General features: G+C 39.3%; 1 protein-coding gene across 14 annotated transcripts in view; it reads right to left on the reverse strand.

The window, feature by feature from the left end:
- LOC148839870 (pumilio homolog 2) overlaps positions 1-16,293 on the reverse strand; it is a 49,015-nt gene that overhangs the window by 30,016 nt on the left and 2,706 nt on the right. For all 14 annotated transcript variants that reach the window (XM_088909704.1, XM_088909705.1, XM_088909698.1 and 11 more), the window contains exon 2: positions 11,955-12,348. In XM_088909704.1, coding sequence (XP_088765830.1) covers positions 11,955-12,335 — 381 coding nt within the window. In that variant the 5' untranslated portion in view covers positions 12,336-12,348. The remainder of the gene's footprint in view (positions 1-11,954; positions 12,349-16,293) is intronic.

Here is a 16,293-nt window from a genome sequence, read left to right on the forward strand (position 1 = left end):
TACCAAGACCAAGCATAGAGAATGACATATATGCTCCAGAGAAAAAGCCATAGCATCTGTCATGGATTTGTTCCATTTGTTGAATGTAACACTTAACATACTGGTAAAGCACTTTCCAGAGAGCAATGATTAAAATCACCTGAAATAAACATAGGGGGCATCAGCAGAAACAAAATCCAATTTATGAACAACACTGACAGTGTATTCAGCTGCCTTATTTGCACAGGCATGAAGATGGTTATACACTAACATTAAAAAATTGCAGGAATTCACTTGGTGAACAGTATGGGCGGAGAGATACAGTCAAGCGCTCTATATATGAAACACAGAGCTGTTCTCAAACTACTACAGCTTAACACCTCTGATTAACACAGAGGCAGACCCCCCTCTCTCCTTACCAGTACTGTTTTTATCTCGCTCAAGATAGACTGGAGTTCCAAAACCATCAATAAACAAGTTCTGGTCAGAAATCTCGTTGCTGAGCCATGTCTCTGTAAAAGCTATGTTAGATGCAGCCCTGTACTCTTGTAGATAACTGAAGTTCCCTTTCAGTTCGTCCAGTTTGTTCTGCAATGAGCGCACATACCTAAAATCAGTAATGGTAGCGGCCTTCTTTTCATGGATTGCTTAATTTAATTTGTCTTAGTCCACCCGTCTTTCCCCTTTTGATTTTAGTTCTTTATTTGGTGTATCAATACTTTTTCTCTGTGTCACGTTTCCAGGTCTACCATGCCTGCTGCACTGTATTGAAGACACAGAATGAGTTCCCTGTTCATTGCGGGTGAGTGCTGACTGTGTATTCCCACGTTATCCAGTGAGTGAATGAAAAACATACAGTGCTTTCACAAAAGAAAAAAAAAAGGCTTTAAAACATTCGATTTCAAGGGCATATAGACAACACAACAAATGCAAAAATGAAGGGCCCGGAATGAACAAGAATAAAAAGGAAAGAGAAAAAAAATGAAACAAAGTAAAACAATCTGCACTCGCAACCCAACAGGTCACCACACGACCAGCGTCCCAGAAGTAATGACTGGATCAGGGACACCTATACATCACACTGTAGGTTACTTCTCTACATCTTACATGGAAACTGAAATGAAAATTACAGACTAAGCAACAAAACGAGCAACAGATTACAAAATATAAGCTATGTTGATAAAACCGAAAAAGTAACATCTGACTCATCATGAAAGGCAACCAAAGGCAGTATTACTTAAATTACAACTGTAGGCAAGAATACGAAATTGATAAATAATATGCAGAACGTGCAAATGCAACCTCCAAATCAATAGCAGATGAATAGACTGCTATGGCAGTAACTGAAAGCTTTAGTTCACTTTACTGCACTGTAAAAATGCAGTGGAATGTAAATATTAAACAATTTTGCAAGTGCAGGAGCTGCACAACTCCATGCGATTTTGCTGCTTTCTTCCCATGATAAGCTCCAAAAAATGATCTGAAGTTTTTTCTGTTGAGTGTCAGGCATTTTGACAAGAAACATACCAAATACTGTATCAAAGCTATTTACCAAAAAATCAAGGTGAAAGAGCTAATAATTTCTCTCTCATGATAAACTCAAATTCTCAGTCATGTTGATTTTTACCTACATTATGATCGGAAATCAAAACTGGTCCCAGATTTAACTCCTTTTCTAATACATTACATTTACATTGATAAGTTTATCATATCTGGCACATCAATCATGTGATTATGGAATGAAACCTTTCTCACTGACATGCCTACACAGTTACCACAAGCAGCTGAGAATATGGCATTTTCTCTGCTGGTTAAAGGAAGTCACAGTCATCAAATCTGTTTTTCTGAACCACCTTTCGGTGTACGCAAGTGAGAAAAAGGGGGGTTTCAGTGGTATGGTCTTCTGTCACATTCATTCAATTACCACACCAGTAAACCCCTTTTTAAAAACAGGAGAAAGGTACAACAAGACAGTAACAGCCATTACTATCACCGGAAAACAGGCGGTAAGTATTATGAATAATCCCTATGTGTGTTAAAAGACACCTTGAAAGAACACCAGTCGACACCTGCTGTTTTACAGTCAAAGGAGCAACCTGAAGAAGGTTCCACAGCTAAAACGCTGTCTCTTTTCTTTTCCTTTCAGCGTGAAAAAAACATTTACCTGTTTCCTTCCATCAAGGGTAAATGCTTATTTTCACTACTCTTACAAGAGGCCTTGAGTTGGGGATGTTATAAGACAGCAGGGATAAAAGAAAAATGAAGTAACACAAGAGTAACATCGAAGCCTCCAAGATCAAGTGGTTTAATATCAGTGGTAGCTGATGAGAAAGCTCGAAACAGTTGCGTTTGAGATTAAAGGTTAAAGAAAACTCAATACAAGCATAAAAAGTCACTTAGAGATTGAGCAGTGTCTGGTGTGTGTCAAGAGCTCCGATGCATCAGCATGCGAGTCTAGCCAGCCAGACTGGCCTGAATAATAAAGAAAGGAACAACAGCTGCTCCTAGGAAACATGGAAAATATTAAAGATTAACAAATATTACAGTTTATTAAATGTTACAGTTGTGGGTGAAATCGAAAATAGGCCAATTTCTAATTTTGAATTACTGAAAAGACGATGAGAAAGAAGTATTGTAATAAACAGCTGTGCAGTGCATCTGTCAACCAAATCCAGCACAAACATGGGAGTGGACAACAAGTTGATAATTTAAGGTTAAAGGAAAAGTAGAAAATTAGAAATCCTTAAGAACTAAGTCAAATGAAAAAGTAAAAGGTGTTTAGAAGTCTTGTGAGGTGTGCTGAAGTCATGGGACACCACAATGTAGCACCAGGTGGCTGGGATTTTTAAAAACAGAAGGATATTGTAGGCTGCTAAACTAGAGTTAAGACATTAGAAAAAGCACTACATAAGTGTAAGGAATTATTATTAATAATAACATTAAATTAAACAGTCATGTAATGTCACTTAATAAGATGTTGGACAACACAGAGTCTACCAGCATCTGGAATTGTGCAGGAGGGATGCAGCATTAACTCACACCCGGTTGACGGAAACAGAAAATGCTGTCCCAGGTTACATTTCAGAACCTCCCATCTCGATTCTGTTTGATTGCTAGATACCTAGAAGGCCACAACATATGGATAATATCAGTGTCATGCTCATCAAACCACTGGGTGACTGGGTAAGTAGTGCTTAGCATTGACCTTGCCTTCTAAAGGAATCAATGCACTCAAACCATGCCAGGAAAATGTCCTGCAACAATAGAGAAACACCAGAAACCTTAAATGTTGGAGCCAAGGTCTCTGTGTTATAGACCTCTTTACACATGTATTTTTGTTTGTTGATCACAAGTTGAAGGATAACTCATCTAACCAGCTGATATTTCTCTACTGCTTGGTAGCCCACTGCCTGTGCTCTTTGCTCAAGTTTCAATGCCAGGTGTGATGAGTGGTTTGTGCACTGCATCCCAACTAAAATACTGTTCTGCTGAGTTTTGAGAGGACTATTTTTGACAAACCTGCTTGTGCCACAGATTGAAATTTGTTTTGCTTTGTACTTGGAACACTGCATGGATATCGCAATCCAAGAGTGTGTTTCTGCCAATTGTTGGCCTTTTCTAACGATGTATTTAACTTGAAGTTCCACCTTACATCACCTTAGACATGTGGCTCTTGAACATCAGCATGCCGAGCTGTCTTAGTCACTGAATCTCCTGACAAATATGCCCGAACAATCACCCCTCTTTCAAAGACACTGGGGCCTGAAAGGCTACTTAATAATAGCCCGACTTACATTTTGAAATATGATATTTTAATATTAAAATATCATATCTAAAATTAAGAATGTGCACGTCTTAACACTAAGTGTGATCTTTGCCCTTGCTTTGCCTTCCTGAATTCTCCAATCTCAGTCTCACAGCAGTTTGAAATCAAACAAAAGGAAAATTCACTATCTTCATCACTGCAGTCATTGCATTTTTAAGTTATAATTCAAAATATTGGCACAAAGTTTTTCCTGATAAACAATGCAATTAAAACTTCCAGTGGGGTGGCCAATGTGATCCAAAATGATCTCTACGAATCCCTTTTGTTTTCTGACCACAGTAAGGGCACTGTCAGTCATTTATCTATCATTAATCAAAATCTTAGCTATATCTTCGCCTGTAGTTGTGTCATGCATTGGTTTTAGGCATCACACCACTTCTTGAATTCCATCTGAGCCGCAATATCTCGCAAGAATTGCTAATTGCAGTACACTGGTTATATCCACGCACTAAAAGCAGAAATAGCATGGTCTTTATGTAAAACAAATCCATTCATCTCTCCAAAAGGGCTGAAATGAGTAACATCTAACTTTGCTTTCTTAGCAACCACTATTTTGTCTAAAAGGTTTGACTTTACACTTAAGTGTGAAAAATGTTACCAGTGGCATGGGATTGTGAGCTTTCCTATGAAAACAGGCTAGCGCTTCTACAAAACAATGCAGTAAATAAGCATTTTTTTTACACCAAAGATCTTTCAGAGGGTAGCATGTTGTAGATAATTTCAGAAGAGTTCAAGCATTGTTTTTTATCATCTTAAACTTAAATGTCTTCCTGGCTCATTAAACTTCTATTGCACATGCTGTTAAAAATCCTTCTGCGTGCCAATAAAGGGATGTGTGTGCTGTAGGTTGCCGACACCTGCTGTAACGTATTGATAAATGAGGAAACTGTGGCACTAATTGGGCGGGGGATTATGGTCATGCATCGCGAAGAATATTATTCCTGGATATTCCTGGAACCTTGTTTGAGTAGCCTGGGATGTTTATGGATGTGAATGTGAAGCACTGTGTGCAACGCCTGGCTAGTGAAGGGATAATACGGAAATACATTTCTGCTTTGACAGTAGCAAAAACACTGTGGGGCACACAGTTCTAAACAGACTAAGGAACTAATTTTCTGGGAAGGGCCAAATTACTGGATTTAAGCAAATGTTTTATGTACCCTTTTATTTGTAGAGGTGCAGGATGATTGAGTGAAGGAATCGTCGTTTTAATATTTTAAAAATCAGCGACACATCCTTTAAAGTCATTGGGATAAGACCCAATGAATTCATTACCATACAAGTCATGCAGCCACCCTAATGGGGTCCTTAAGGAACTGCAGAAACCAGTGAAATAGGAAAACCTAGAGAGAGGTTAATGCCTAAGAGCAGACACTTAAAACTGAGCAAGATATGGCAGATGGAAAGCATGAGAGCAGTCACAAATCAACCACAGCTACCTAAGCTGAGGAGCCAAACTATGGTGCAAAGTAGTATTCAAAGATGTTCACAAATTATTCCTGCTGTTCATTTTTAAAACCGTCATAACCAAAAAAGATAACATACGTACCTGGCAGTGAATGGCAACAGGGACTTGCTACCAAGCCATGTTGTTGAAGCTGATAACCTGGTTTCTTTCAAGAAATGACTGGAGGAGATACCTGGATCAATTAACTGCTAACTAACAAACAGGCTAGATGGGCCAGATTGCTTCCTCTTATCGGTTACCTCTCTCATGAGAGGTATCAAAAACACTCTTCTGTTGTCGTTTTGAAGGGAAGTAATCACTTAAAAGTACATCTTTGCACAAAGTAACAACCTAGCTGTACCTGGCAAAAATGGGCAATCATACGGCCTTGGGATCATCAGTGGATTCAGGCAACTGTATAGCAAAATACACTGTTGTCACCAACTATTCATCTCCTCACAGCATCATTCAACACTGGCATGCTCAGAATGTTCCTTGCAGCAGCCTCCTGCAGAATGGCCTTTTGTCTGCTGAAGTTTGACCTCCACCAGCAATTTTATTTAAAAAATTTCATTCTGATAATTATGCTGAAAGAAAATCAAATATTTGCATTTCTTCTACCCTCCAAAATGCAAAGTAACAGTAAACATTCATCTTTAACTGACAACATTCAGATGAGTCATGCACAATATCCTTGTAGCTCAATTCTGGAGAGTGATATACAATTACCATTACGTTGATGAGCTCTTACTTTCAGTTTTACAAAGTACTGCCCATCATGAACCAGCCCTGTGACCACAGGTGGGCCAATCACAGTTGTTACTCACACCGGTTGGGAATTACCACTCTTAAACTCTTTCCAGTTATCCAGTGAGTTACCTCACTAACTTTTACAGATGCACTACAGAAAGCACACTGACAGGTTGCATCACTGTGTGGTATGGCAACTGCAGTATTGCTGACCGCAAAGCTCTACAGCGGGTGGTGAAAACTACCCAGTCCATCACTGGGGTTGCTCTCCCTTCCACCCAGGACATTTATGACAGACGGTGCTTGAGGAAAGCTCTAAGCATCATCAAAGACCCCACTCACCCCAGCTACAGACTGACCCTCTACCATCTGGAAAACGGTACCGGAGCATTCGGGCCCAGACTACCAGACTTAGAGACAGTTTTTACCCCCACACTATCAAGTTATTAAACTCCCAGCCTCTCTGACCTACGATCTGAACCCTCACAGTGCCTTCTCTCTTTACCGAAACTCAAACACACATAGAAATCTACCTCTACCTCACGTCAAGAAGCTCACTCCCCATAATTTTCTATCCTTCATTACATTCTGTTGATGTATGATTTTGCACATCTGATTTTGTTTTGCAAATTGCCTGTTGTTTTTTTGCACATTGCCTGTTGTCTCTCTCTTTCTTTTCTTATACAATTGTATTGTTGGGTTTTTTTGGTACTGCTTACCATCTGAGAGCTAGCTAAATAGCATTTCGTTATTCCACATACCTGTGTATAAGTATAATGACAATAAACTTGAACTTGAGTGCAACAACAGACCCTGATATGGATCCTACTGAGATTCACTGACTGTGGCCATGACCCCCTGTTGTCTTTATCGCCAACACCCCTCTCGAGCCAGGACAATATATCGTGGTCCTGACACAAGGAAGTGAGGGCTGCATTAATGAAACCTGAACTGTGGTTCTCAGAGTAGCTCATCAACTTAAATACTACCCATCAGCAAGGACCATACCCTTGCATTAAAACTAGGATACTGTGCAAGCAGTATGAATAGTGGAGGCCCTTTTGATCAGGGAACCCAGTGGTGGGGTATTGAAAGAGTTCTCACATTCTTATTACTGTATCCCCAATAAGCTGCATGTAGTGATCTGGCTGGAGCACAGGGGTTTTAATCATCAGAAACAGTGGGAACAGTTTCAATATATTGGATAGGTAGAAAAGGATATATAATTCAGACTGAGAAAAGAAACCAAGCAGCTACAATGCAGTGCTGCACAAAGTTCACCCATTACATTGTTTGTCCCTGTAGTACAGACAGAACCCTAGATTTAACAACAGTGGAGGAATTTGAATATATGTTTATAGTGCCCAGTGCCAGCAAGCCACACCCTTAAGTCTTCAAGTCTCCATTGCACACCAGCTTCTACATATATCTGGACAAAACACAACCTCGATCCAAAGAAGGATGACTGGACATGACACATTTCTTCTCCCACTACTGTCATTGAGGCTTTGATTGCTGGAGCCCTCTCTGCATAATATGGAGGATGCAGAAAACCTATTGACTTCTTAGGAATTCTTCCATGCTTCACCTTGTGGATGCTGACCCTATATTTTTACACTGTCCTGGTAACAGACAGTATTATATAGGTGAAAGAAAGCTAGCAGTCTACGTTTTTTGCTGTGTTGCCTTGCACCCTCTGGAATTCCAGTTATCTGTTTATACTCAAAACATAGGCAAAAGTGTGGTGTTAATTTAAAGACTGCACCTTCTGCTAGTAATGGGAGCTTAAGACAAAAGGTTTTCTAGCTGATAATGAAGACACCAATCATTTTTTTCCAAAAATGGGGAAAGTCCAGTCTTAGTGTGTAACTTGAACTGCATATAAATTTCACATTTTGATCTTCTCCAGCAAAAATCCTTGAAGAATAAGGTTAGAAACAGTACAGGTTGAGCCCACGTTGTGAATGTCAGTATATCTTTTTTTTTTACTGTCCAGGCACACCTATGAATTGTACAACAGGTTCTTTTTTGGGATGAAACACGCAACACAAAAATGCAACAAATATGATTATATGTAACATGGCAGTAAATTCAATGAGTTATCAAATATACATGCTGCTCTGGCAGTGCTCTCGGTAATACAGGATTGTACACCTCCATGCACTTTCGTTTAGGCACTTGTTCAGTGGTTTTCATAGACTTTATGCAATACCTGTTGACTTCAGATTGATTACCTTAGTACAGTGGTTCTCAAACTGTGGTACGCGGAGTGCCGCCAGGCGGTACGCCATATGACCCTGGAACTTTGTTGTGTGCACTGAAAAACTGGGACGGGTTTTCACATTTTCTATTTTAATACGTGTCGAATATGCAGCCTAAGTACTACAATACAGCGCACGTCAATACTTGAGTGGACACAAGAGCTACTATGTAATTCTATACCATTGAATAGGAATGCAAGCTATGAACGTAAGAGACCAATTGTATTTAAAAAAAGGTATCTCCAGCAAATAGGGAGGTAGGGGAATGTGCATGATTTTGGAACAATGCCAATGTTGTAAGCATAGGAATGCATAGAAATGTGTGCTATGAACACTGGCAATCTTATTAGCACAGGAAAGCATGATAGATAAAAAATATTTAAGAACTGTTCTAGGTTAATTTGAGAAAAATACACCAAGCATCTCTGTGTTTCGCTCCCATGCACATGAAATAAAAACTTTTTAACTTCTGAGACGGACTCATGAAACGGAAACGGGGGAAAATGCAAGCTTGTGGACTGCTAAAGCAGGTAAGCCCCACACTATTTTTGAAGAACCTTATTTACCGTTGGCAAAAGAGCTAACATATATTGTGTGGAGAAAAAGCTACTAAACAGCTCGACCAGCTGCCCCGTCTGAAAGACACAGTCACTCATAGAATTATTGATATGACAGATGATATCGAAAAGTACGCTGATAGAGCGCGTTAAGTTGAGCAGATGCTTTTCACTGCAATTAGATGAGTCTGTAGATGTCGTCAATTTGGCCAATTTGCTCGTTTACGTTAGATACGAGTTTGAGGGTACGTCCCATGAGGACTTTCTGTTCCGTAAGCAGCTACCAACAGGAACTACAGGAGAGCACATATTTCAGCTTCTAAATGAATTTATCGAAGAGAATGGCATCGACTGGATAAAAGGCGTCTGAGTTTGTACAGACAGTGCTAGAGCACTGACAAGCCGACAAAGAGGTGCAGTTGCACGAATTAGAGAGGTTGCTCCAGAAATTTATGGACGCATAGCAACATCCACCATGAGACCTTTGCCATCAAGAAAATGCCTGACGATTTAAAATCTGTTAGACTCTGTTGTGAATTGTATCAAGGCTCAACCAATGAATTCACATCTGCTTTGCTCGACTAAACAGGCCTAAAAAGTTTATTATACTAATATTTATTATATGTGTATGTGAGTGTGTGCGTGAGAGTGGGTGTGTGCTCATGTTGATCAATGAGATTTTCTGGGGTTCCTATGAGAGGATGACTTGTAGGTGGTAATTGGATCCTTTGGTTTGATCAGGGGTGGTACTTGGTCCAAAAAGTTTGAGAACCACTGCCTTAGTATACAACAGCTGGAAAGTACTGGCATACTTTAAAAAAATCATTTTGTTCACAAACAATTTTTATATAATTTTTTACTTTCAATCTAAGAATGCAATTTTGAATGTAATAGTACTGTACTCTTATTTTGTTTTTTGAAAAGATGTGTGAAGCCTTATAATTATTTTATATCAAAATAACTTCCCATAGAGAAATCTCATCAAATGAATTAAAATCAGCAATAAAATAACAATAAAATTCAATTTTATAAATCATTCCTCTTACTACAAAAATGCCACTAAAACTTTAAATGTCAATTTCATAACACTGTCAAAAATGCATTTGCAAGGATGAGGTAAAAACTACAGAAAATACACTGCATTTTAGAAGAAGTGGGGCTGGACAACAAATGATGCATTAAGATCCACAGATCAGAAGAAGTTGTTTGGCCCACTGTGCTCATTTGGTTCTGTTTCACTAGTACCAATCTGGTTTCACAAAAAGAAAGTGAACAAACCCCCAGTAGGAATCCTCCTTGAAACCCACCTTGAAGATGGACAATTTACAGTATCCAAATAAAGATAAAACTGCTAGCCTTTCGAAGGGGAAAGACACCAAAAGACCTGGGGGAAAACCCATGTGATTATACAGAGAACATGCAAACGCCGAACAGACAGCCCCCACAAGCTGGAATCAAACAGCCAGCAGGCCACACCAACAGTTAATTTAATCTAACATCACATGGCCTTGTTTGCTAGTGTCAAAAACTTCTTACATAAAGAGAAACACGTTGCTTTGCAGCTGCCTGGTCACGTCAACATTAAACAGTTGTACTGCTCTTGACTCGTGCCAAAAAGTTATTTACTACACGATTTTACTGCTGAAGATGAAGACGTCATGCCAGCATACAGATCATATCTAATACAGTTCATTTTATTCATTGCAATATCATTTACATTTTTAAAGAGTACACTTTGCAATGTTAGGCTTGGGTTGATACAATCCTCACCAGAAGAAGCAGCTTTCTCATAACTGATGGACTGTGCAATGCAAAATTATGAATGTCTCCATGACATACAATTATTCATCCGCCCACATTTTAGCCAGTTTGCCCAATTTAGGGTCACCTGTCCCAGCAAGCAAAGGGCACAAGGCATCATATGCCCTGGAGAGGACACCAGTCCAGACACACTTACACCAGGGCCAATTTTTACAGAAATTAACCTACCAGAATTTATTTGTACTGTGGGAGGAAACCCAAATGAAAACAGGGAGAACATACAAACTCCACACAGATACCACCCCAGGAATTGAACCCAGGGCCCTCACACTGTGAGGCAGCAATACTAACCACCACACCACCATGCTGCCCAGCATGCAATTAATCACTAGAGTAAGCAGGCTCTTACTACAGCTTACAAATCCTCCTTTAAGTAAAGCCTCTACCATTATAACAATATTCACAAAATGGTTCAGTTTAACCTCGATATAGCAGCAGTGATATTAAAGAGAAGAGTGGAGTAGCTACACCTGTCCGACAGAGGGCAGACAAAACATTTTTATTACTTTTACAAATTTACTGTGATACTTTATCTCATATAACCTCATAGGAACAGACAGTGCAGCACAATGTTTTATCCATTAAGAGTGTTAGAGCAGGCACTTCATGGTTTTAGCTACAGTATTTTATTTTGTTCCAATAAATGGGTCATAGGATGCAACTAATAAAAAATAACTAAATTACAATGGTATTTCACTTTCTTCTCTGAATTTGTGTGGTTTGGATAAAAAACATTTTTCGCGGTGGTGGTGATTATGAATCACCACCCATATTCAGATTACAAAGCAAGTATCTTTTAGAAGGTTTATTGCTTAAATTCTAATACAGAAAATACATGAACAAAGAGAGGAAAACGATGTGTTCTTTGCTTACGTTTGTAAGAACTGAAGTCTTTCATTTGCTACCACATTAAAGCAAAAGAACAAACAGTTTGCTGGAAACATTTTTAGCTATCTCATGTGCTCTACTTTTCACACACTTTGACGGAAGGCTTGCACCCATAAGTGGAGCTGCATATGGCAAATTATTTGCCCTGAACAAAGTGAAATGTGGTCTGGAAGGACAGCACATCAGCAGAATCACTGAAATCTGCTTTTGTCACTATTCTACTGACTTCCTTGTGCAGTTTATTTCTACCCCTGGAAAATGTTTTTAAAAACAGTAAAAAGCTAAATTTAGATTTTTCATTTCAAAAAGACATTTAAGGAGTTATTTAAAACGTACATCAGACTCGCCTGCCCCCCCAAGCAGATGCCCTAGTTACAGTGAAAGGGGGGGGGGGAGGGCAAATCCCTCCCACAAATCCAACCTACCTGGTCTATGTGAATACTGTCCCCCGTGGGCCAGCGGTGCTTGCTGGTGTAACCCCCGAGCTGCTCTCCTGGTTGCCGCTGGAAGAAGTAACCCACTGTGGCATCGTCCTGGGAGCGCCCACTTAAAGGAGGCTGCACCCCCGGGGCGCCTACGACAGCGGCCGGCGGAAGAGAGTGCGGGGTGGAGCCGCCGCCCAGAACCTGCAGAGGGGGTGCACCCCCGGGACCCGGCCCACCCCCAGCGCCAGGTAAGGATCCTGCCACGGGGACCCCAACCCCAACTGCACCGGCCTCCTGAGCACCATTCGCATGCATCATTCCTCCCCGAGTGTCCTGCCAGGCCACTTCATTCATGCCTAGGAGGACGCATGGAATGCTCATTCCACGGAGAAACCTGCGGATAAAAGCAGACAGAGATTGAGGATCTTCTCCTTTGCCCTCAGCGAGAGGACTAAATGTTGCCATGTGACAGACACTCAGCAAGCTGTAACGCCTGTGTCAGGCTGTAGGCAACACTGATGATCTTTAGCCCTTGGTACTCTAACTTATATCAGTCTACATACAATTGCCTCATTCAAAACTAAAAGATTTCATATCTTAATTCTCACCAGAATACCTTAAGATGATGAAATACAGGGTTCTGCATCATACTTTTTGAAATCAGAGGAAAGCGCTATTTACTGAACTTTGTGTTTTCATTTAAAGTGTTCAGGGTACTATACCTTCCTACATATCCCAGATACAAGTTTTAAACATTCTCAAATGTACCGACAAAGTCAGCCCAGAGGACTTCTTCAAAAATTAACATTGGAACAAAAACCAGAGGAATTACATGGAAGTGTGTGTGAGAACTGAGAACAGGAGGCGTTTCTGTACACAAAAGGCAGTGGGACTATGGACCAAGCTACCCAATCGTGCTGTTGAAGCCGATACTTTGGCTTCCTTCAAGAAAAAGGTGGATGAGATCCTTCAATCAATTAACTACCAAACAGGCTAGATGTGCTAAATGGCCTCTCTTTTTTCACCTCTCTTATTTTCTCATTTGATTGTGTTTGTTAGAAAAAAATTAAAATAGTCCTGAACTGTTATACAATCTATTATTTAATAAAGATTATGACACAAAAATGTGGATTTTTTTATTTCAAACTTATATTTGAGTTGACAGTCATTTCTTAGGAGCATCAATGAAACTGGCCATTCCTGAATCATCCTTACGTCCAGCCACTCCAGAGGTAGCCAGGAGCTGGCAGAGTAACCCTCTATAGTAAATGCAAGCGTGGCCTAGATCCCTTTTCTACCTTTTAGGCCAGCCCTCTTCTGCACCACATTTGTTGTGGCACTTCTTTCAGCCTTCCAGTCACTCTCGAGACACATATGACCTCGTGCGTTTAAAGTCACGAGTGGAAAAACAGCCCAAATTCGTCAGACTGCTCTCACTAATATGTAAGATATGCTTTGAAAAGCTGACTGGTAATTTGCCATGACTGGAAGGGGTGACAGGATCATGAGCTAGATGGATATTTCACTCCTTGCACTGCTGGTGCTGGTGCTGTGATCCATATAGTATTCCTGCTACATAAAGACTTTCATGCTCTTGCTTCAGACTGTGGTTTATTTCCCGCTTTTACTTTAAACCCATCACTATAATTTCTGAATTTCTGTTTAAAAATGTCTGATGCCAACAAGTATCACTTAAAAATGACACCACATATTAAAATCTGTTAAATACCAGATGCTGTTTTTGATAAGGCACTGTTTTCAATTCCTGGTTCTGAATCATCACCAAAAAAAGCTGACATAACCATTTGAACAAATCACGTCTCTGCCAAGTTTCCTTTGAGCAGTTCTGGTGGTGTACAGGATATTACAGGTCCTATGTACATTATTACATAGGTCTACAATACAACAATACATTTAAATATCAAAGTTTGCAGGAGAATGGAACAAGATGCTCAGGAATGTTGTTTAAGCCAAACACCTGGCATCTTCCAATAAATAGTGGAGACAACCTTGGATCAATTAGTTACTAATCACTTCTCATCTGTAACAACTCCTGTGCTCAAAGGGATTTTGTACTGGCCCCAAAAGGACCAATATGCCTCAAATACCACTGCAGCAATGTATATTAATTAAATATGTGCAATTACTGGTCAGTTACTGTAAACTGTTGCAGCCACCTTCAAAACAAATGAAGTAAAAAGTTACTTTCTGTGTGACCAGATTACCAGAAGAATGTAATACAAATGTGCATTGATGCAATCCTACTATTAACAACCACTAATCACAAATACTGCAAATTACTTATTTTCTGGGAAACTTGTTGGGACTGTTGCACTAAATTTACTGCCAATCTACACAATATTCTACTCTGGGCAATTTGTCAGTGAACAGGTGGATAGGTCTGTACAACTGAAGGGCTCACATGAAAACTTGCAAGCAATTTTTAATAAAAGGAATGCTTTTATTTAAAAAAAAATCAGGTTCAAGCAGTTTTCAACCTCTGTTTTTCCATCTTCTTAAGTTCCTAAGCATCCATTCCAGTGAATGCTTTTCACTTATCGATAAGCAAAAGCGAGTTTTAAATCAAATTCTAATAGCATTAAGTATGCTTTTCACAATCAAAATTACTCAATGCTTAAAAGACGTCTTTACATAATCCCCAAATTACAACTACTGCTGAAGTCAAGTATTAAATGACTGTATTGTTAATGTTAAAACAGACGCGCTTAACTTGTCAGCTCATAGTGTTTTTGATTCCATGTTTTGTTTGCTGGCAGGTTGAGGGAGCTACTTATCTACATGTTCACACTGGTAATGTGATACAAAAGGGTGGCCTGGGGCTAGTTTGTATGTTCGACATATATAATAGGCCAACCCTGGACCACATCAAAAAGCTGTTCTGTCAGTGTTCAAACTTGAGAGGCTGTGGCCCCAGTGGGGCTCTGGAGCACACTAAAAATACAAGTGCAAGAGGGGTCTTTCACAAAGGGGACGGGTGTGGAAATAAACACCCGCATGACACAGTTACACATCACACGCAGCTGAGAAACCTCTCACAATAATGTTTTAACGTATGCATATAAATGTCCAATACAGGCAAATGTTGTGTAAAGTGTATCTGCTTTGGCAACACTGTAATTCATAGGTCATGCCAAGAAAAAGTCCTCAAAATTTAAATCTAAACAGCAATATATAATAACAAGGGTCTCTGTCCACAAATGCCCAAAGATGTCAGCAAATTCCACTTGTGTAGTGACATTACATTTAATGCAAAATAATACAGGGACATTCATCCAGAAATCTTATAATTAGAAAGCCTACAGCAAAGTTTTCAACCTGCATACCTTGTATTTTTTTATTACAGATTACAGGCAATAATTTGCATGATCAGTCATTATAGCGATTCCTTCATCAAAATAATACCAAAACCAAACTTCTGGTATCTCAGCTTGGGTTCACAAGCTATGGAAATATCTTTTTATACAAGCCAGTGTAAGTGATGTCATATTTTTCCCGATGTAACTTGACCTTAATGGTGCCTGGAAGTACAAATAATCCCCATGTCTACAACACACTACAAGCTGTGTACAATGTTGTCTGATAGGCTCACAGTACTTTAGAAAATTCAGGTATTCTGTGTCATTTTCTAATACCAACCACTCTAGTACTGTCATTTGAATAACTTGTTTTTCCAGTCTAAATTCCATCAATTCTGACAAATAAAAATTCATACCAGCAGTTAAGTAAGACACTCAGTTAATTTATTAGCTGTCTTTTATTCTTTATTTGGGATTTTGTGTAATATATTTTTACCGTTGATATGTACATAACCGAACTTTCCGATGTATGAGGGTGTTTTTTGTTTAGGGGGATACATTCTATAATAGCATGTAGCTTATGGAAACACTTAAACTGAATAATACATAAATGCATCCTAAATGAAAATTTGGAGACGTTGTGGATCCAGTTTAATAAATATAACCATGTGCTTCACACGAGAAATGTTGCCTTCTACTAGTAAAAAGTTGTTTCACAGTCCCCTGCAAAACATATTCATAGAGAAAGGAGATCTGAGTTCTACGATCATAAAACTATGAAATTGCATGTCTAATTATATAGCAAATCATATCTGACAAGAAAAAAATAGAAAATTGCAATCTTCCAAACTCCTGTTTTATTATGATAAAAATATAGGCTTACAGTTACTTTACCCTCAAGTAAAAAATCTAATTTATTATATGCTGTGCACATAGACAGAGACGGGAGAAAGAGTTAAAGTGCTGTGCACACCATCTTCAGAGTAACACAGCTCAAGAACACAGCGGACTGGGCAATTTAA

Source organism: Atractosteus spatula, chromosome 2, assembly GCF_055471065.1.
Source record: "Atractosteus spatula isolate fAtrSpa1 chromosome 2, fAtrSpa1.hap1, whole genome shotgun sequence".
NCBI classification, from domain to species: Eukaryota; Metazoa; Chordata; class Actinopteri; order Semionotiformes; family Lepisosteidae; genus Atractosteus; species Atractosteus spatula.